The sequence below is a fragment of the Hemitrygon akajei genome, chromosome 9, assembly GCF_048418815.1.
Source record: "Hemitrygon akajei chromosome 9, sHemAka1.3, whole genome shotgun sequence".
Taxonomy (NCBI): domain Eukaryota; kingdom Metazoa; phylum Chordata; class Chondrichthyes; order Myliobatiformes; family Dasyatidae; genus Hemitrygon; species Hemitrygon akajei.
Genome location: NC_133132.1, coordinates 108,853,288 through 108,877,119, shown reverse-complemented (window position 1 = coordinate 108,877,119; position 23,832 = coordinate 108,853,288). Strand labels below are relative to the sequence as shown.

Here is a 23,832-nt window from a genome sequence, read left to right as displayed (position 1 = left end):
TAGAATTGAACTCCAAACTCCAATACCCTTGAGTAATGCAAGATATATTTGCTAATGCTACCTAGCCTCAAAGTCCACTTCATTTGCTTTTTCTGTACCCCAACTGCCTTACAAGGAAGATGTACATTCTGTTCATTGCTATTTAACCAAAACTCTTGTTCTCTTCTCACAATTACACTAGCTAAGGCCAATCCCAGCTTACACCAAACTGAACTCCTTGCTTACTCCAACACCAATGACCAGCTGACCAACATTAAACTATTTCATCAACATCACCCTTGCAATAGCTTCCAAAATTCCTTCAGTGATTTTCTTTAGCTTGTCATATGCTTCACATTGCAAACCATTTTATTCCAGCTCATTGATGAAATAACCACTGTGATTTCTTGAAACCCCACCAATTACCATTCATCAAAAATAAACACTTGCCACCGGTTGTCATTAATAATGTTAATTTCTTTGTATTTACTGTGTATGCCCACAAGAAAATGAATCTCAGGGTATGTGTACTTTGATAATAAATTTACTTTGAACACCGTCAACTAAAGAATACGAATCGACTTGGCAACATACTGGAAGCACACACCCAAACCTGCTCAAAGCAACTCCACTGAACTCAGAATAATCTATCTTTACACAAGTCCCCACCCAATTACAAAACTTCCACCCAAATTTCAGCACCAGTTGTCATCTTCTCAGTGTTTGCTACCCCTTCACCCGTCACTTACTCTTCACTCTCTCCTAGGCAAATCATAACATTGACCAACTCCCTGGCAGCCCGGACTCAGTCTTGCTCTGGTCATTCCACAGTCTTTATCTGTACTTGCTAAACCATTATCTAACTCAGCCAGAGACAGTCCAAAGCCTGGCTGCAAAAGGAGGATTGGGCAAAGGGCTAGCAACACCATCCTGTAAAAACCGAGTTACAGATATGCAAACACAAGCTCTAAACCATCTTCCCTGGGAGAAAAAAGACATACCAAGAAGATGGGCTGCAACTGGAGACAATGTCAAGAGTGGCCCAGGATGGATGACACTGGCAGGCTACAACTGGTAGCCTATGACCAAGTAGGGGTGACGGGTTTTAAGAAGCAGAAACAAACAGAAATTACAAACTTCCTCCACGCTGTTCAGTTTTTTTCCCTGCTATTTGCACCATTTCTACCCAGGGCAAAATTTCATTCTCTTTTCTCTTCAACCATATTTATTAATATTTCTTCCCTCCCACACCTTCCTTCAGGAGAAAACAATTATAACTCTGCACCTACCTGCTCCATACCTTCAAAACAGAAGAGAGAAACACAAAATACCCTCCAATCTTTCCCTTATCCTCATTTTCACTCCTTATCTCTGCGCTTCACACCACCTGAGCTAGTGCACTGGCACTCGTATCCTCAACCACCTTCAACTTCCCTCAAAATGTCTATTCGAAAGAGTTTCTGTAAGAGCAAACTGAAGAATCACACAGAGTTGATGTTCAAATAACAAGTGATTTATTAAACACTGGCTCATACCAGGTGACCAGCCAAAGCTGATCTACCTGAGAATGAATTTGTTACACTTTTACATTCTCAGCTAACAAGATTACCAGTAAAACTACATTTTGATAACAGAGTAGTGGCTAAAGGAAGACTTAATTAACAGTCTAGATCCTGGTAACTGAATAAAATGATCATCCATAGGTCTAGCAGTAAATCCAATTTTCTATTGCCCACTGGGTACACACTATTACAAAATTAGGGAAGTTCCTGAAACCTGGGAATTGTTGCAGCTGCATTCCTCGTCTCTACTTTTGAATGCTGTTCGCTGTTACCACATTATCACAATCCGTATGCCTATTTACTAGTTATTAACCCTCACTACTCCTTCCCCAACAATTTCTCTCTTTTCTCTTCTACCTTGACTGACCTCCGCTACTTTCATTCTCACCCTCACTCCTTACTACTTTTCCACTGCTTCTCATGCCTCCACCTTTGCTCTTTACATCAATCTACTCAATGGTTTAATCCAAAAACTGTACTCCATTTCTTTGCACCACCTCTACCCGTCGCCATAGACTTACTCAGCTGTGCTTAAAGCTAGCAAATCAAAACAGTTTTGAGCATGTAAACAATGTTTACAGTTCATTTTTTAAAAACTGAACACTCACCAGAAGTTCTTTTTAAATCTAGCTCCTGAATCATTTGCTCAAATTTCTTCTGTAGCCTCTTGTTGTTCTCTGGTGTCTTTTCTATGAAGTCCTTGGGCTTCATACATCTATGCTGGAAAATTTATATCAAGTAACAATTTAACATTACATAACTGCATTAAAAAAACAAAATTTACAGCCCACTTAAAAAGACAATGTATATATTATTTTAAAAATATTCAAAAATGAGAGAATGTGCATCTGCCGTATCTGGCAATAACAGGAAATCTGTGCAGGAGAGATTTTGAAGTGGAAAAGCCATTTCACTAGGTTTCCACTCTCTCGACCTTGCAAGCCCGGGTCCAGTGGTACAAATACTTGTTACAGCACAAAGAGAATATACTTTGTGGAAATCACCAAACATAAAAATGGCAGAAACACAGCAAGTGCTACTTAACTAATAAGCGGTAGTTAACAGGTTAATGTAATTACAAAGCTCAGGGATCTTGACAATAAAAACCAAAGATGAATAACTAAGCAGGTGGTAATGAATATGGGAATGAATGGTTGTTCCTTGAATTACTGAACATATCTTGTGGTGCAAAGCAGGGATACAAATGGGGGTGGGGGGGGAGACGTGACAATACGTGGCCTTAAAAGCAATATTCAAAATTTCTATAAGAAATTTAGAATAATGCAAAGCTAACAAGAAAATTACTGAATGTGAGAAGAGTGGGAATGTGAAAGGCATATGTACTAGACCCTGATGTGTAATTTTGAGAATATTAAACGGGTATTGAACAGAAGAGGAGTAGCCAATATTATACCAAGTATGAACAAAGATTCAAATAGAACATTTCAACATGGCCAGGGTTTCAACTGAAACATGCATGGATGGTTCATTTATTTGTGCCATTTGGGAGCTAGTGGATATGCAAACATTTATACTCCATCCCTAATTCATTCTTTGCAAAGTCACCAGGCCACTGACAGGCATATGCGACGCAAGATCAGAGAAGGACAAAAGTAAAAACTTTTTCACAAACTTCTTTCAGGCTGACAGTCACCATTTCTGAAAGCATTTTTGGACTCCAGATTTTTTAAGCAAGAGGCATTGAACAAGCCACATACCTTTCCCCCCAGGTTGGAAATGGCTAATACAAGGGGGTATAATTTTAAGGTGATTGGAGGCAAGTACAAGGGGATGTCAAAGTTTTTTTTAAATATATAATACACAGAGCATGATGCATGCATGTGAATGCCCTGCTATGGGTGGTGGTAGAAGCCAATATATTAGGGGCATTTAAATGGAGAATTGTGTAGGTGGGAGGGTCTAACCTTCATGGTTACTTATAATGTTGTTCCAACTTTTAACCTACTCTGAGATCAATCCAACCTTCCCTCCTACATAGCCTCCCATTTTTTTTATCTACATGTCCATCTAAGAGTTTCTTAAATGACCCAAATGTATCTGCCTCTACAACCACCCCTAGCACCCACCACTCTGTAAAATCTTACATTTGACACAACCTGACACATTCCTCCAATCAACTTAATTATGCCTCCTCACATTAGTCATTCTCACCCAGAGTAAAAGTCTGACTATCCGCTTATCTCTGCCTCTCATCTTGTAGACCTCTATCGAGTCACCTCTCATCTTCCTTCGCTTCAAAGGACATTAGCTTGGTCAACCTTTCCTCATAAGACATGATCACCAACCTAGGTAGAGTCCTGGGAAAACTCTTCTGCACTTTCACTTCCTTCCTACAATGAGGGAACCAGAACTAAACACAATATTCCAACTGTTGTCTAACCAAAGTTTTAGAGCACTGCAACGTTACCTCATGGCACTTGTACTCAGATCCCCAACTAATGAAGGTTGACACTCCAAATACCTCCTTAACAACCCTATCAACTTGCGTGGCAGAATGAAGTCAAAATAAAGATAATCCGAGCTATGTTGTTAAAAATGTCTAATGCAGTGCAGCTGACTGATGGGCTAGTAGATAATGTCTATTTTTCAAGTTGACCTATTTGAGTGATAAAAGAAATAAGCTCCAGTTTCTTTTTTAAACCTCTGAATGTTCTGCATCCCAACTAAGTGCTATACAACAAAAGCCATGATTGCTTAAAAATTAGCCCAATGTGCTTTAGTGTTCTTTGCTCTTTGTTCTGTCCATGATTTTTTCTCCCCACCCAGTGGAAAATGAAAGGAAACCATGTGAATTTGCACTTGCATGCAACATTTTGTCTGATTGCAAGAGTAAAACTTTTACTTTCATAGCATCTGCACAATTGATGAATACACCCACCTTTAGAGTTACATATCAGTTTGCATTTTCCATTCGAGAAACTCATACAGCTAAAGTGCCTTGCACATAAACAAAAACACCTACGCATTATCCTTAGTGTATTTATGAAAACATAAAACTGCATATTGTAAAAAAGTTAAAAATTATTCCGTGCATTATACTCACAGTTCTCTTATTTTCAAATAAATGTTTACTTTCATTTTTTGCAGGAAATAGGGATTCATCAACGTGGCTGCGTGTCACCAAACACCTTTAAAGTAAGTTAATAACATTTTAACACGATGCAAAAAAGATTACCTGGACAGCTGCCTGTTTTCATGCATTAATCAAATAGCAACCCCAATATTTGACTTTTTTAATAATACATTTATATGCAGCCTATATAAGCCAATGCAAGCTTAATATTTCCACCTTCCATGAACGATACCTCATACTTTGTTAAATCTGGATACTTAAAAGCAGGATAGTACATCATTTCTAAATAAAATACAGAAGCAAACATGTTACATTGTCAATTTTACCTGCATCACTGCTGGTGTAATGGTCTTTCTGTAGAAGCAGCGTTTGGGTTACGGTTAGAGATAACATATGCTTTGGAATGTGAGCTGGGTTTTTTTGTTCAGGGTGAGAGGAAGAGAGAAGACACTGGAGAGAACCGGTTGTAGGATCAGACCCAGAGGGGAGATTGTGATTCAATGGAGCCCAACGGTGAGATCGACTGAGGATTGGTGAATTGAGCTCCAACTGGTGTACATTTGACTGTTAAATTGTAATGGGCCCTTTGTTTTTGCTTTCTTTTCTTTACAAACTTTTCTTTTAGATTCTTCAGTATAATTCCTTTAATCATATGCATTGTGTTGTCTGTTGATTCTGGCACTGAGTTGTAACAGGGATACAAATTACACAGCATCTCCACAAATTGAGATTTGGGGTTGGTAGGAGAGCCATCTCAATCTCACATGTTTGGCAGGACCAGAGTGTGTCTTCCCTAGACTTACGCAGCCAAGGAAACCAATGGGGTTTCATACCTATTGCTAAGACTTTTTCCTTTGTTACAACAGCCTGTGGAGCTATCACACATTACCAGGACAAGCCGACAGCATTGTAACAGGATGGTAAATATCATAAAGATCCCACTGGATTTCTCATATTTTGTTTAAGGATGTTGTTGAATAAAACAGCAGAGTCATTGAGTTATGGAGTGCCACATCACAGAAAAAGGCCTTTCAGCTCATCTAGTCTGTGTCAAACTATTACTCTACATCCATACCCCTATCAACTACATACCAATCGAAATTTCTCTAAAGCGTTGAAATCAAATCTGCACCCATCACTTCTGTTGGCAGCTTGTTCCACACTCGTACCACCCTCTGTCTGTAGGTCCCCCTCATTTTCCCTTTCATCATTTCACCTTCCACCCTCAAGTCAAGTCGCACCCAACTTCAGTAGAAAAAGCCTGCTTGCATTTTATTGTTATAATAAAAATAAAAATGATAGGCTGTTATAAACTAAAATTGATTAAGAATAATAACCTGCCTTGTTTGTTTTCTCTGACAGGCTGCATCACTGTCTGGTATGGAAGGTCTACTGCACAGGACCGAAAGAAGCTGAAGAAGGTTGTAAATCTAGTCAGCTCCATCTTGGTCACTAGTCTACAGTACCCAGGACAACTTCAGGGAGCAGTGTCTCAGAAAGGCAGCATTCATTATTAAGGAACTCCAGCACCCAGGGCATGCTTTTTTCTCACTCTTACCATCAGGTAGGAGATACAGAAGCCTGAAGGCACACCCTTAGCGATTCAGGAACAGCTTCTTCCCCTCTGCCATCCAATTCCTAAATGGACATTGAAGCTTTGGACACTACCTCACTTTTTTTTTTAAAAAAAGATACACGGGATTTCTGTTTCTGCACTTTTTTAAATCTATCCTACATATATATATATAATTAATTTACTTGTTTATTATTAAGTTTTATTTTATTATTATTATTTTCTCTCTGCTGGATTATGTGTTGCATTGAACTGCTGCTGCAAATTTCATGTCACATGCCGGTGATAATAAACCCGATTCTGACTTTACACCATTCGAGAAATTCCTTTTGTTCCACCCATTGCCAGCCTCCACCCCTTTTACCTTGCATTGCTACTGAGGCAATTGTTTCTTACAACCTCAATAAGATTCATTTATTCTCAAATTATGTATCCATACACAACTCTAAGTTCGACTTCTCCAGAAGCCTCAAAATAAAGAAAAACCATGAAAGTTGTTCAGTCGGAGAAGAAGCTGTTCCTAAAACATTGAATATGTGAAATTCAAATTGTTTCTCTTTCCAGAGATGCTGTCTGGCCTCAAGCTTCTCCAGCAAAATCTGTTCTTATTTCTGATTTCTAGCTTGAGCTGTCCTTTTTCACTTCAAGAGGCTTGGTACGTTGGCAGTGAGTAACATACAGCTGTAAAGCTTTTACCTCAGACACAAGGCAAGCATATTATTGAACAAGTACGAAGACAACAAGCTGACAGTGTAAGGTAAATCTGTTCCTGTAAAAGATGAAGGTAAAAGACAGGAAATCCAAGGAACCATGGATGTCAAGGATTAGATTAAACTAAAAGCCTGTGCTATGTTTTGGAGTTATGATCAATTGCCAAATAGTGAAATGCCAAACAATAAAATTAAAATAGGAAAAATCGTGGATTAAGAATGGGCTCCAAACACCCATTAATTTAAACAAAAACTCAGATCTTGACCAGCTTTTTTGATTCATGCTACAGATCTAACATGCAGAATATTTAATGCAGTACTTTGTCAAATGATTTTCTCCAAGTAAAATATTGATTTCAAGGGAAATAGACACTCCAAGTAATCTCAAAAATCCACTTACCACCTTGCTTTCACACAAGTTTAAAATGCAAAGCAATAGTTTTTCCACAAGGTTTATTGAATTATCAATACCTTTCCACCCAAAGTACAGATACCAACTTCACACCCATTTTCTGAGCCTTCTTCCACACACTTTCATGTCCATCCTTGAATATCACATGTGTCACTTGCTTATTGAAGTATTTTAAAACCTGCAAACAAATTTGCTAGTTTTAAAATTTAAAATCAATTTTTATTTCTTTTGAAAAAAGATAGTTTAATCACAAAACTCAACAATAAACCAACAATGCATTTCATGCAACTGAAGACCAATAGCAATACCATTTTCATTTTTTAAGGGGGTACACTTCTGTTTTTTGTAATACTGTGTTTTGTTCTGGTCTTGTGGAGAGGGTGCTTCTAATAGTGAGGACCAGAAGGCACGGCCATAAAATAGAAGGACATCCTTTTAGAACAGAGATAAGGAGCAATTTCTGTAGCTCCTGGCGAAGCTGAGGAATTCATTGTCACAGACAATTGTGGAGCTGCAGAGGCTGAAAGACTCCTGACTAGCAAGGGCGTCAAAGGTTAGAGGGAGAAGGCAGAAGAGTGGCATTAAGTGGGATAATAAATCATCTACGGTGAGATGGAGAACTCAACAGACCAAATAGCCTAATTCTGCTCCTGGGTCTCATGGCTTTATGGTCGTCTGCTATAGGAATGATGGGTAGACTGTAGGGGTGGTTTATGAGGATGTTGCTGGGACTACAGAGTTATAGAGAAAGGTTGAGCTCATTGGGACTTTATTCACTAGAGTATTGGAGAGTGAGGGGTGATCGTATAAAGATCTATACGGTGGCGGTGGTTGTGGAATCAAGAATTAGAAAACATGAGTTGAAGGTGAAAAGAGAAAGATTTAAAAGGAACCGGAGGTCAAAAGCTTTAAGTTCCTCGGGGTAAATATCACAAATGACCTGACTTGGTCTAACCAAGCAGAGTCCACTGCCAAGAAGGCCCACCAGTGTCTTTACTTCCTGAGAAAGCTGAAGAAGTTTGGCCTGTCCCCTAAAACCCACACTAATTTTTATAGATGCACAGTAGAAAGCATTCTTCTAGGCTGCATCACAACCTGGTATGGAAGTTGTCCTGTCCAAGACCGGAAGAAGCTGCAGAAGAACGTGAACATAGCCCAGCACATCACACAAACCAATCTTCCATCCTTGGACTCACTTTACACCACGCGCTGTTGGAGCAGTGCTGCCAGGATAATCAAGGACACGACCCACCCAGCCAACACACTTTTTGTCCCTCTTCCCTCCGGGAGAAGGTTCAGGAGCTTGAAGATTTGTACAGCCAGATTTGGGAACAGCTTCTTTCCAACTGTGATAAGACTGCTGAATGGATACTGACCCGGATCTGGGCCGTACCTTCCAAATATCCGGACCTGACTTGCACTACCTTAGATGGGAAGCTAGTTGGCATGGACTAGTTGGGCCAAAGGGCAGTTTCTGTATTACATGACTCTATAACACTCTGTTCTAGAATGTCAATATGGTTGACAATGCCAGCATACGGAGATGCAGAGACTGTAATGAGTATAATGCACCTAGACTCTCCCACTCGTAATATCACAACCATCAATCTTTACAATGGATGCTCTACAATGGGGAGTCAAAACTGCCAAATGCATCACCAGCACTAGCCTACCCACCATCAGGGACATACATAAAGAAAAGTTCTGGAAAAGAACCACTAACATCATGAAAGATCCCACCCACCCTGCTCTGCAGCCAGCAGTACTCCCTTCCAACCTTGCCATTGACCTCAAAGTTTCCTGTGCTTTTGAAAGCACTCATCTATCTACATGGAGAAATTGTTTCTACGTGAAAGAGTCCATCAATAATCAATAAATGGGACTGATAACCTCATGGACCTACAGAGGCTGGAGAGTAACATGGGCTCTTGACAGGGGCCATACGTTGTGCAAAGCTGGCTTTAGTCCTTTCAAATTAAAACATATAAAGGAAAGATGTTTTTAAATTGAAAAGAATTCTAAGAATGATGCTGAATCTGAGTTATAGGGAGAGATTGGACAGACCAGGACTTTTCCCCCTGGAGCCATGGAGACTGACAGGTGATTTTATAGAGATACAGAAAATCATGAGGGCGGAGATTGAAACAAGTGGAAAAGGTTCAAGGTGAGAGGAACTTCAGGAGCACTTTTACACAGGGTGGTATCTATGTGGAATGAGCTGCCAGATGAGGTACTTGAGACAGGTACCAGTTGGACAGGTGTATAGATAGGAAAGATTTGGATGGTTATGGGCCAAAACACTGGCAAATGGGACTGGCTTGGATAAGGCGTTTTGGTCAGCATAGAGAGGTTGGGCCAAAGGACCCGTGCTGTGTGACTATGACACCTTAAACTTGCACCACTCAGCTTCTGACCTTGGACTCTTGTTTGCCATTTTAGTGCACACATTGAGGGAGCTATCCAACAGGCAATGCATGAGTGTGGCGGGTATCTCAGATTTGGCAGCCTGAGTTCAATCATGGCTCATGCTCTGAGCAAAGTTTTCAAAATCCCATAATTGCATTCTTTTCACCTGAGCTCCGTCACCCCTTCATATTGCAAAAACTGGTAGCCAAAACTTTTTTGTAATGTTGACTGCTGGTAGAAGAATTTGAGTGGGGAGGGGCAGAAGAAAAAAAGTGGCAGAAATCAATGGACATAAATGATGTCTCAAGATAGCAGACAAAAGTGGAAACTTTTCACCGATGACCTTTACTAGGTTAAGGGTGAAAAGTGAAAAGTTTAAGGGACGATGAGGGGGAACTTCTTCACTGAGAGTGTGGAACAAGTTGCCAATGGAAGTGGTGGATGTGAGTTTGATTTCAACATTTAAGAGAAATTTAAATAGTACATGATTCGGTGGGGGTTATGGAGGGCTATGGTCCAGGTACAAGGCAGAGTAATAGTTCTGCATGGACCAGATGGGCCAAAGAGCCTGTTTCGCTTCTGTAGTGCTTTATGACTAAGTGAGAGAACAGGAAGAAGTGAGGGGATTGCTCTGAAGACCAACATTGACTCGAATGTCCATGTCATAAGGAAATAAGAAACTAACAAACCCTGAATGATACATGGTGTCTCTTTGAGAAACACTTGCCACTGTTCACTGCCTTGAAGAAGCTCTGTAAATTCAGTTAGGACTCTAGTTTAAAGGTAAAAGTGATTATCATTCCAAAAAAAGAAACACCCGGACTGAGAGTAACAAAAAAATAGCTTTTTAAATAATACATGGCAAAATTAAAAACCAAAAAAGCCACTCAGATCACAATGGGCATAAACAACAAAATAAATTTTGGCCATAAACCTCCGAGCACCAGAAAATGGCCTACGCTTGCATGTTCAAACTGGTTCAGAATATTTTTACAGGAATAAAGCCAAAACAGCAATGTTGCTCAAATCCAAGCAGTCAGCACTCTGCAAGGAGAAAATGACTTTTGATCTAACTTGCTGGCTACAGTGATTCAAAACTACTTCATAAAATTGCATAAGCAATTTTAAATGTCTTAAGGCCACAAAAGGAATTGTATAAATTTAAGTTCTGTTGTTTCGGAACAAAATGGGTCCAGTATATTTTCCCTCATATCAGCAAAAAAGTGATCATACATAAAGGAGCATTTACCGTAAATTATTTTTTAATTTTGTTTGTGTTACTTTAAACATACAAATCATTCAAAAGATCCTTTTGTGTAACTTGAAAGTTAATTAGCAAATAAGCATTAATACAGAAGCAGCTATCCATGATACCAATGGATGTTTCCTGGTACTTAATCTTGTTCCTGATACTACTATTGAAAGGAATAGATTCCCAACCTTGAAACTGTCCATTACATCTCATATTCAGACAGTACATACACAAAATTACCAGTATTCTTAACAGGAAATACCATCCAATTACCAATACTCTGTCACCAAACACTTGTTTAATTATCACTGCATACATACTCTGAGTTCATCTTTTGTTTGCCCTTACCTAACTATTTGGACTCCACATCTGCACCTATTTACATGAACTTAAACATGCCCCTCTATTGCCTTTACCCTCAATAACTTACCTCTACCCTATTTGGAATTATGTTCGAAACTCACCAAAGCTGAGTTCCATTAAATTATACCCACTCTTGTGCATCATTCTTGCCTTCTTCCCCAGAAGCATATGATAACATTGATGCAGCGAAGTTTATTGCTATAAATTGATAGCTCTGGTTGCGCATTTTGCACTATTTCCACACTTCACTTCTTGAAACCTCTGATTTTCAACATTCAACATTGTTCATTGTAATCCTGTGATATTGCTGGAATTAAATCAGTGGATTGTTGGGTGGTGCAGCTCGGTAGGCCGGAAGGGCCTGTTCTTTGCCTCTAAGGTAAATAAAAATGATGCAATTAATGTATAGTAAGTTGCAGTAAGGACATGGGCAAGGACAAGTTAACAACCAAGTGCTGCAAGCAGCATCTATGGAGGGGAATAAACAGTCAGCATTTCGGGCTGAGGCCCTTCATCAGGACAAACCATATGTTATTTGTTTTTAAAGAGGAGGAACTAATTAGGAGTAACTACACAGAGTAACTGCATCTCTATGCAATGAGTCTGCAAAGCTGGAAATCCAGATCAATGTACACAAAATGCCAGAGGACATCAACAAGTCAGACAGCACCTACGTAAATGAATAAATAGTCAATGCTTCGGATTGAGACCCTTCATCAGGACTGATGAAGCATCTCAACCCTTCCTCTGCAATAATACTGGACCCTTGTTAGAGCCCAACTGAACAATATTATGAGCCCTGTCTTCTGATCCAAAGGATATATTTTCATCTAAAGGAATATAATAACGGACCAGAGATTGTTTCCTGTGATTGTGGTGGGAGGTATGAAATAGAATTGCTTTGTGAGGATACAGGAAGTAGATTGCTCCTATGTTCCAGTTTAAGAATGAGAAGTGACCTCAGTGAAAATTTAGTGGATGACGCTTCCTCTGGCTGGAATGTTTAGAACCAGGACAATCTCAAAATAGGGTTACTGGCAATTCACGTCAAGTGAGAAGCAATTTCTTTAATCCGAACAGTAAAACTGAAATTTATGTTAAAAACCCAGCTGATAAAATTCAAGACAGACTGACAGATTCTTGATTTCAAATGATAATCTGAAAATATGTCTTTGGAAAGTAATACATACCGTGGCACCCATATCAACCAAATGTTCTATAAATGATTTGGAGTAGTTTTCAGTCTTAGTTGAAGACCACACGTCCACAAATGCCACCACATCTGTAAAGTAATAGCATAACAGGTAATGATCAAATCCCCATTTAAAAATTAGGAACATAATGTTTAGTGAAAATCTACTGAAGGTATCATTTAAAGTAACATTCAACAGAAAGTGTCTGTAACTTAACCTGCATCTCAAGTTCAAGCTTATTGTCATCTAACTGTACATGTATACAACCAAATGAAACAACATTCCTCCGGACCATGGTGCACCCACAAAAACATCCATCACACACAGTACATAAAATAAAACATTACCACAAATAAGTAAATAAAATACAATTCAAAGTGCATGTACTGCACAGCACAGTAAACAGATAACTGTTCTAGTGACAAGACCCAAATTGTTCAGTACATTTTCATTTAAAGACCTTGAAAGATAAATCAATTCTGTCCTTCTGACACGCTTCCATTTTTATCCATTATCATGATCTAAAATGAGATCCACAAACTTCACTGAAAATGGGTTATTTTTAAACATGATTGAAGAACTCAAACTGTGTTCTTGACTCTATCATATGACACTATCTAGTACAAGTTGTAAAGGACATACAGCAATAGAAACACATCAAAACCCCTTAAGCATTGAAGTCATTAAGCAATTGGACAAGTGATGCAAGTGCCTGATTAACAATCCTACACAGCAATAAAGTCTCACTAATAACAGTTTTGAAAACCAACGGACTATCATTAAAAACCACTTTGGCTCATTAATAACCTCCAGGGTAGGAAATCAGCTCGGTCATGCCAAAATACAGCTCCAAAAATATGTCATGTGATTGGACTCTCAATGGCTGATCAAGCTTTTCAGTTCCAAGAGATAGCCACCATGCTCAAGAGGAAAATTTAGAGTTGGGCATTAAATATTGGTATGGCTAGATATCCAGATTGCAAATAACAAGTAAATTTAAAGGGAATATTGGATCCTTACTCAAGTTTGAAAACTTGGAACAATAGAACTGTTTCTTCTCCTACATGAGGCAGGAGTGAAGATTTACCAAGGCACCTGAGAAACACAAAATGTTAACATCTTCAAAAACATTGGTTTTGGATACAAGGCACAGCACAGATGTCACATAAGTCCTCCTCTGCTGCCCTTCCAGAGACTGAAGAGCTGACCCATCACTGTATTTACCTCACAACACCAGGAAAACTGATGCTGTCTCCTGCATATCACCTCTCACTTTATCCAATACAACGAAATATGGAGAATCCTTCACCAGTTTGGTTTCCCTCAGTTAGAAGAGCAGCTCTGATTATGTTGATTGGTAGAGCAGGTCTGTACATGCCCTCATTCAACATCAGCCACAGGGGGTGCCATGATAGCACAACAGTAATACAGAGTTTAGAGTACATTTCCAGTGTAATACATTTGCATGTCCTTTCTGTGAGTGCATGGTTTCCCCTGGCTTCCTCCCACAGGCAAAGATGCACTGATTAGTTAGTTAATTAGTCATTGCAAACTGCCCCATGATTAGGCTGGGGTTAAATAGGTGGGTTGCTGGGTGGTGTGGCTCGTTGGATCAGAAGAGCCTGCTTCACACTGTATCTTTAAGTAAGTTCTAAAAAATTACATGGAAGCCATAATCTGAAGTGTTGAGTCTACCCAGTGCAGACTAGAATCATGAAAGGAAATATTGTTTCTGTGATAGTTATTGTATTAATTTTTAGATACAGCATGGTAATAGGCCCTTCTCACTGAACAAGCCGCACCACACATCAACGCTCACGTGACCAGTTAACCTACTAACCCATACATTTTGGAATGTGAGAGAAAACCAGACCACCTGGAGGAAAACCACACAGTCACAGGCAGAGTACAAACTCCTTACAGACAGCGACAGAAATGAACCCAGATTGCTGGCACTATAATAGCATTATGCTAACCAGTACACTACAAAGTCAATGTGCTTCCTCCATTCAGCCCATCAAGTCTGCTCTGCTAATCTATCATGACAGATTTATTATCCCTCTCAACCACATTCTCCTGCCTTCTCCTGTAACTTTTGACACCCTGTCTAAGGAAGAACCTATCAATCTTCATGTTAAATATACCCAATGACTTGTCCTCCACAGCTGTCTGTGGCAATGAATTCTATAGACTCACTACCATCTGGCTAAAGAAATTCCTCATCACTGTTCCAAATTAGCATTCCGCTATTCTGAGGCTGTGCCTGCTGGTCCTGGACTCCCTCACTATAGGGAACATCCTCTCCAATTCCACTCTGACTAGGCCTTTCAATATTTGATAGATGTCCATAAGCTCCCTCATTTTTCTAAACTCCAGCAAGTACATTAAGACCTCAAACTAATTGCAAAGCTCCCAGTCTACAAGATTTCATTGATGTCTGGCCTGCTGCATGCTTCAGAACCAGAGACACCCTCTCTATAAAATCCTCCAGATCCACTGGCAGACAACTGTCCCCTGCAATTACAGTGAGTTAATTCAGATAGCAGGTCATGCTGTACTGTGAGCTGAGTAAGATGTTCTGCTAAGGTGCTGCCTATTGGTGGGCCCTCATGATTGTAGAGAGTGATCCAGGATCCACACATTCTGCTGCAATGTGCACACATGCAGGTGGTGGCAGTGGTTTGCGGTTGTTCATTCTTTCCTTTTGTAGCTGCTGCTTGTTCTCTGCCACACAGCAGAGGTCATTCTTATGTAGCACCGCTCCCTCTTGAACATCCAAGCGCATCTATTAAGTACAATGTCTTCCCAGTTTTTAGACGTAATGTTGAATTTCTTCAAAGTTCAAGTACATTTATTATTAAAATATGTATACAGCCTAGAGATTCATCTTCTTGCAGGCAGCCACAAAATAAATTAACACTATATAAATTGTTCAAAGAAAATCCCACACAAGACCATTAAGTACCCAATGTACAAAAATCAACAAATCGTGCAAACAATAAAAAGTAAACAAATAACATTAACTGCAGAATTCCCTAAGTGAGTCCTCAGCACACAGTCACAGATCACATATGTAGTTCGTTCAGCAATGAAACACCCCATCAAGTTGTACAAATAATGAAAAAGTAGTAAATAAAAAAACACAAGTAACTTGAACCGCAGTCCCCAGAGTGAGTCCATAACTGCGGAGCAGTCAGCACTGAGGAGAGCTGTCAGAAGCCTGTTGGTGCTCCCAAACCTGGTGGCGCAGGACCCCAGACTCCTGCACCTTCTGCCCATCAGCAGCAGCGAGAGAGGCCGATCAAACGCAGACAGAGAGCACGAAGTACCTGTTTATTTCCTGCTCTCTTCCTCGACTCTTTAATGGGTGGAAGAGGAGTAATGGAGCCACCCACAAGTTTGTGTTCCGCCATTAGGAATCAACAAAGAATCTCATCTTCAGGCTGATTTCGATGTTATCTTTGAAGTGTTTACTTTGCCCTCCACTGGCTCACTGACTTTCCTTCAACTGGGAGTAAAGGATCTGTTTGAGATACGAGGTTCACATAACAAACACCGAACTCCTCAAAGTGCTCAGCCACAGCAAAAAAATTAAAAGGAGGATCGAGGAAATGACAGGAGGATATCTTCAAAGTCTCCTTAAAAAGGAAAAGTCATAGTGGTTAATGCAGCTCGGAGCGCTGGAGTTCAGAGATCAATCCCAGCATCCTCTGTAAGGGGTCTGCACATCCTCCCTGTGGAATGTGTGGATTTTCTCTGGGTCCTCTAGTTTCCTTCCACAGTCCGAAGACATACCAGTTAGCAGGTTAATTGATTATTGTGAATTGTCCCTTGATTAGATTAGAGTTAAATCAGGGATTGTCAGGGGTTGCTGGGCAGCATGGCTTGAAGGGCCTATTTCACACTATCGCTAAATAAAATAAATTGCTTGCCCATAACCATTCAAAACTGAGAATGAACATATGGGATGCCACTGAGACTTCAACAGCTGCAACAGCGGAACAAATGTGCCCACTCATAAACTCAAAGATACATTTATTATCCAAGTATGCATACAACATACAACCTTGAGATTAGTCTCTTTACAGGCAATGAAAGGAAATGTTGTTGTGACATCACAAAACAAAGAAACCACAAAAGAATCCATTAAAAGAAAGACAGTTATACACCTGGTGTGCAGAGAAATCATCGAAACATTAAATGGCATTTAGAACGGAAGTTTTATGAAAGACACAAAGCCGGGCATCATGCAGCTGGAGTAGACCTTAGCCTTAGTTGATCACAGAGCTGAGTAAATGTTGAGGGACCACAGACACGAAGCCAGGCATCACTGCAGCCAGAGCAGGCCACAGCCTCAGTTCAATGCAGAGCTGAAGTAAGCTTCACAGAGCAGCAAGCAAAACTGGCCCATTCCTCACCTCTGGTCCCAACTCTCTGACCTTTTCAATCTGGCCCGGCACTTAAATCGTCCAAAGAATGATTCGTTCCTCGTTCGGGGACAGGTCAGAGGCCTGGACCTCCCCACCATAATTCTTCCTGTACCCAATGTTTCCAGCACTTAAATCAATTAGCTATCAGGACCTTCTTTGCACCCACCTCTGCCATTCCCCAGGTCAAGTCCCTTGTAGATTTTCTCTGCACTCTTTCAATCTTATTTACATCTTTCCTGTATTAGGTGAACAAAATTGCACACAATACTCCAAATTAGGCCTCAACAACTTATATAGTTTTAATGTAATATCCCAACTCATGTACTCAATTCATTGATTTATGAAGTCCAATGTGCCAAAAGCTTTCTTTACGATTTTATCTCCACTTTCAAGGAATTATGGATTTCTATTCCCAAATCCCTGTTCTACCACACTCCTCAGTGCCCTACTGCTCACCACATAACGCCTACTCTGGTTGTTCCTCACAAAGTACAACACTTCACACTTGTCTACATTAAAGTCCATCTGTCATTTTACAGCCCATTGTTCCAGCTGGTGCTTATCCTACTGCGAGCTTTGATAGCCTTCCTCACTGTTAACTCCACCCCAATCTTGGTGTCATCAGCAAATATGCTTATCCAGTTTACTGCATTATCATCCAGATCATAGACATAGATGACAAACAACGGACCCAGCACCAATCCCTGCAGCACAGCACTCGTCACAGGCCTCCAGTCAAAGAGGTAACCATTTACGTTCACTCTCTGACTTCTCCCGCAAAGTCTATGTCAAATCCCTTACTATCTCAAATTGAATATGAAGGAACTGAACCTTCTTGACCAATCTCCCATGTAGGTCCTGCTAAAGTCTGCCTTCAACAACTTTTCTGGTGACTTACTCAAAAAACTCTGAGTGGTTGGACACGACCTACCATGCAAAGCCATGCTGACTACCCTTAATCAGTCCCCATCTATCCAAATATTTATAAATCTAGTCCCTTAGAAAACCTCCAATAACTTTCCCACTACTGACGTCAAGCTCACCAGCCTAATTTGCTAGCTTAGAGTCTTTCTTAAACAATAGAAACCTATTGAGGACAGCATTCGCTATCCTCCACCCGAATTTGCCACAAGATTGCAAACACCTCCTTCTCTGTAATCTGTAAAGGGTTCATGACCTCACTACTGCAATGCCTCACATCTATAGACTCTGTGTCTGTCTCACAAGTAAATATGCAAAAACTCCTTTTAAGGTCTCCCCCATCTCCATGCATAGATCATCAATCTGATCTTCCAGAGGACCAATTTTGTCTTTTGTTATCCTATTGCTCTTAATATATCAGCAGAAACCTTTAGGATTCTCCTTCACCTTGTCTGCCAGAGCAACCTTATGCCTTCTTTTAGCTCTCCTGATTTCCTTCCAAAGTATTCACTTACGTTTCTTATATCCTCAAGTACCATGTTTCATGTTTCTTGCAACAGTCCATGATCCCGCTACCAATCTGCTCCACTAAATCCTGTAGAATGTTGGGTGATTCATAATATAATCTCATAATCTGTTCATACCATTCTTATCCCTCAGTTCTACCCTTAAAGCCTCACTAGACAAGCTCTCCAGTGTGTCCTGACTGAGTATTGCCGTGACATTTTCCCAGACTAGTAATGTCACCCCCTTCCTCTTTAATACCTCCTGCAACGATATCTCACTGATAGCTACAATGTCATAATTGTATTGCTGTTCCATGCCTTAAGCCCACCCACCTTTCCTACAATATTTCTTGCATTGACATATACGTAGCTCAGAAAATTCATCCCACTATGCTCAGCCTTTTGATTCCTGACCTTGTATGTGGGCTGAACAATAACTACTGAACTATCTGCTTTAGCACTATGGTTACCACTCCACTGCACCTCTAATTTAACTCCCTCCTCCCCCCACCCATGCAGCACTAGCAAACCTTCCCAGAAGAATATTAGTCTCCCTCCAGTTCAGATGCAAACTGTCCTTTTTGTACAGGTCCCAGCTTTCTTGGAGAAGAGCCCAATCATCCAAAAATCTGAAGCCCTCCCACCTGCACCAACACCTTAGTCATGTGTTAAACTGTATGATCTTCCTACTTCTAGCCTTGCTAGAAGGTGGCACAGATATCTATCCTGAGATTACCACCCTGGAGGTTCTGTCCTTTACCTTAGCACCAAACTCCCTAAATTCACTTTGCAGGACCTTGCCACCCATGTCATAGGTACCAACAAGGACTATGACCTCTAGCTGCTCACTCTCCCACTTAAGAATGTTGTGGACGTGATCTGAGATGTCTCTGACCCTGGCACCTAGGAGCCAACTAACCATCAGGGAATCTTGTTCTCATCCACAGAACCTCCTTTCTGTTGCCCTAATCAAAGATACCCCTATCTAAGCTTGCCCTTCCCTTCTGACCCAGAGTCAGAGATCTACTCACTGCAGCTTCTCTTCGGTAGGTTGCCTCCACCCCTCAACTGTATGCAAAGTAGTATACTTATTATTGAGGGGAACAGTCACCGGGGTACATACATCAGCTGCCTATTCCCTTTACTTCTCCTGATAGTCACCCAGGTACTTGTCTCCTGCAAACTTAGGGGTGTCTACCTCCCTGTAGTACCAATCTATCAACTCCTCAATCTCCTGTATGAGCCAAAGTTCATCAAGCTCCAGTTCTTTAACGTGGTCTCTAAGGAGCTGCAGCTTGGTGCACTTTGTACAGACGTCTTCCAAAGTTCCCACATCTCACACACAGAACATACCACTAACTCTGGACCCACTCCCAGCACATTAGCTATGTGAAAAAACCTTACTAGAAACAGAGCATGCATTTGTGCTTGACCAAGCCTGTTGAAACAAAGGAGGACCATTCTAACACTGCCCGACTCACACACTGCCTGCTCCAACAATCAAGACTGTTGCTGAAAAGTTTTTAACTAGTGTCAGTTGCTAACACTTGTTTGGCCGTTAGGCACTACACCATTCTTAGAAGCATACTTCTTTTAAAAAGGGCCAGTTACTTGTGTTTGTGTCCAAAAAGCAACGAATTTTGTGTTAGTTACTGAGAAATGAGCAGTAACTCAATTCAGAATTGTTCTGCTCACTGCAGCTTCAAGCATTCATGCTAGGAGATCAGAATCAGAATCAGGTTTATTATCTCCGGCATGTGACATGAAATTTGTTAACTTAGCAGCAGCAGTTCAATGCAATACATAATCTAGCAGAGAGAGAAAAAAATAATAAATAAAACATAATAAATACAAATATGTATATTGAACAGATTTTTTAAAAATGCGCAAATACTGTATATTAAAAAGTGAGGTAGTGTCCAAAGCTTCAATGGATGGCAGAAGGGAAGAAGCCATTACTGAATTGCTGACCGTGTGCCTTCAGGTTTCTGTACCTCCTACCTGATGGTAACAGTGAGAAAAGGGCATGCCCTGGGTGCTGGAGGTCCTGAATAATGGACACTGCCTTTCTGAGACAACGCTCCCTAAAGATGTCTTAGGTACTTTGCAGGCTAGTGCCCAAAATGAAGCCACACAGTCATGTGTATACAAAGAGTAGAGCAGTGGGCTAAGCACACATCCTTGAGGTGCGCCAGTGTCAATCGTCAGCAAGGAGGATATGTTATCACCAATCCGCACAGACTGTGGTTTTCTGGTTAGGAAGTCGAGGATCCAATTGTAGATGGAGGTACAGAGGCCCAGGTTCTGCAACTTCTCAATCAGGATTGTGTGAATGATGGTATTAAATGCTGAGCTATAGTCGATGAACAGCATCCTGACGTATTGTTTGTTGTCTAGGTGGTCTAAAGCCGTGCGGAGAGCCACTGAGGTTGCGTTTGCCGTTGACCTATTGTGACAATAGGCAAATTGCATTGGGTCCATGTCCTTGCTGAGGCAGATGCTAGAAACAGTCAGGAGTGAAAATGAAACGATTTCACTACTTCAACATGTTAGGAACTGCAAGTAATTTGAAGGAATGGACAATCATTTGGAATGTTACAATGAAATTTGGATGATGCAATCTGCAGAAAGGTTTTATGAAGGCTGTCCATTTTCTGTACAAGGTATCTGTGTTGATTCTGTTAATTTACAGTCAATCAAAAGAATACAGCAACAGACACTTAATGAATTCTTCCACTGATAATTTAGAATCAACAGTTTTATAGCACTGTAGTAAAATTGGTAGCTCTCTAACTTACTCTCTATTTATTTAAATACACAATTTAAATGGCAGTCTGTCACGTTTATACAATTTAACTATTTCTATGAAACTTAGTCTTATTAGATCATCCACTAATTGGACCAAAATGTACTGGTCCAGATGTGTCCCAATTAACAGAATCCACTGTACAACTTTTGCTTATCACAACTAAATTGGTCACAATGCAGCACAACATTCTTCTTCAGTTTTGGGAAGAGATTCATGTATTGGCAAATTGTGACATTTTTTAAACAAAAAAAAAATCGAATAATAAGAAAGAATAAAGTTAATAAATCAGTTTCAACAAGAGGCAAGGAAAATACGGTGCTAATTCAAAGTCATTTTAAAAGAATATACTGCAGCATTTGGTATATCACCATTAACTTCACAACTTCTGTTCTTGTTTCTTACCTCTAAGAATAGGTTTTTTGCTACAGTCACTGGTCATTCTGGAGGAATCTGTAGAAATCTACTCAGTCCCAATCTGAAAAAGTAATCAACAACTACTATAGTACATACATTATACATGGCTTTACTCAAGTCGTCACTGTAATGTTCTCAGACACAAACTTTGCAGCAAATTAAAGTGTTTGGAAAAATAAATTTTCTAACTAAAATGTTACCCCTTTCTAGAACCAGTAGAAACGCGATAGCAAAGCTGAGTGATCAGCAAGTGACAGAAATAAAGCAAACATAGTGGTGACAGACATTGGATGAATATGTCCTCCTCCAAAATGATATGCTGGGTGCCACAGTCAAACATCAGCTAAAGCGAAGCTATTACAGCTCGGGGTGTTCCGAAGTTTTGAGTTCAATTCCAGGGCAGTCTGTAAGGAGTTTGTAAGTTTTCTCCGTGAGCCACGTGAGTTTTCTCCAGGTGCTCCAGTTTCCTCCCACAGTCCAAAGACAGACCTGTTAGTTGGTTAATCAGACATTGTAGATTCCCCTACGATTAGGCTAGCGTTAGTGGGCAGTGCAGCTTCTTGGGCTGGAAGGGCCGGTTCCGTGTGTATAAATAAAACCTTGCTACACATTCATGACTCAAAAATATATGAAGAAACATCTCACCAAATATTGCGATCAAACTCTGATCTTATCCTTACATCACAAAGACTTCATTTGCATTTGAAACTTAACGATCATAACATATAAAGATAATAATGAAAGAGTAACAAACAATCTAACCGAAGAATTCAGCGGGCCGGGCAATAGGACTGTGGGAAAGAAACTGTCAGTGCTTTGAGCTTAAACCCTGTATCAGAACAGATCTAATTCCTTCCCTCTCCAAAGATACTGCTTCATCCATAGGTTCCTCCAGCTGGTGTCTATATCTCTAGATACCAGCAGCTGCAAACTTTTCTATCCCCAAAGCGAAAGAAAACCCTGCCTTCCAGCTCCAGACACCCGCATTCAATGCCGACCTTAGCGCGGCCACATGTGGGGAGACCGACCAGTCGGGGCCGGGGTCACATCGGAGGAAACTATCACCGCGGCCGGTACCAGGACGATTCAAACATGGCGCGCAATGCGCGCGGACCGCCGGGAGCCGTGCACGCGACCAAACGTCAACGGCGAATCAAAGAAAAGGGGTGGGGTTGAATGGAGGTGATGGCGGGGCGTTCAGTTATTGGCGGTTCATTCATTTAATGGGCGGGGCCAATCCTGTCCATCAAATGGCGGTGCTCAAGCAAGAACGCACGGAAGCCAATTCGTGTGGTCTTTGAAGAAAAGCAGTAGGAATAATCTGACCTCATTTCATCACAGTCCATGTCTGTGGTTGCAGGTGCAGAGGGATGAAGTGTTGGGCAGTGATAATAAACCTGAGACTGGCGAACGGACAAATAATTAAAGTATGCATGTAGCAACATTGCTGCGGGCATTGAAACTGTAACAAAAACAACCCCTATGTAATTTGCAGCATGTAGGATTCAACTTTCCCACGAAAGTCATAAACATAATTGTTTGCTTCGCCTGCTTCAAACAGACTTAAGTTATCCCGGTGCTGAAAAAGGATGTGATAATCTGCTTCAGTGGGAATCCAATAGCACTTGCATCCACTTTGATGAAGTGCTTTTGAAAGGTTGGCGCTGAAAATAATACAGGATTAGGAAAACAGAAAACAAAAGTAATGAATACAACCCGGATAAAGCCCTCCCCACTACAAGGAGCTCTGTGGCAGTAAAGCAGCATCCATCATCCACCTAGGCCATGCTCTCTTCTCAGGACCTGCACCACCAGGTTCAGGAACAGTTATTACCCCTCAACCACCTTGAACCAGAGGAGATAACCATCACTGAACAGGACTTGTTTTCAAGGACTCTCCTTCTTGTGATCTTGATATTTATTATTTATTTTCTCTTTCTTTATGTATTTGTACAGTTTCTTCATGTTTTTGCACATTGGTTGTCCACCCTGTTGGGTATGGTGTTTCGTTGATTCAATTGTGTTTCGTATTTACTGTGAGTGGCCACAAGAAAATGAACTTCAGGGTTGTATATGGTGGCATATATGTACTTTAAACTTTGGTACGGCAACTGCTCTGCCCATGGCCACAAGAAACTGCAAAGAGTTGTGGACACAGCTCAGCACATCACAGAAACAAACCTCCTGTCTACGGTCTTTGTCCACACT

General features: G+C 40.6%; 1 protein-coding gene across 4 annotated transcripts in view; it reads right to left on the bottom strand.

Moving 5' to 3' along the window:
- mcph1 (microcephalin 1) overlaps positions 1–22,775 on the bottom strand; it is a 261,368-nt gene extending 238,593 nt beyond the window's left edge. The window contains exons 1-6 of one of the 4 annotated variants that reach the window (XM_073056757.1): positions 22,623–22,775; positions 21,613–21,685; positions 12,542–12,633; positions 7,390–7,508; positions 4,606–4,690; positions 2,150–2,261 (exon numbers count right to left, since the gene is read on the bottom strand). In XM_073056757.1, coding sequence (XP_072912858.1) covers positions 2,150–2,261; positions 4,606–4,690; positions 7,390–7,508; positions 12,542–12,633; positions 21,613–21,649 — 445 coding nt within the window. In that variant the 5' untranslated portion in view covers positions 21,650–21,685; positions 22,623–22,775. Of the gene's footprint in view, positions 1–2,149; positions 2,262–4,605; positions 4,691–7,389; positions 7,509–12,541; positions 12,634–21,612; positions 21,686–22,269; positions 22,288–22,386; positions 22,408–22,622 lie in introns of those variants that run through there. The other 3 variants (XM_073056758.1, XM_073056759.1, XM_073056760.1) reach the window with 3 other exon arrangements.
- Positions 22,776–23,832: the final 1,057 nt, after the last annotated feature.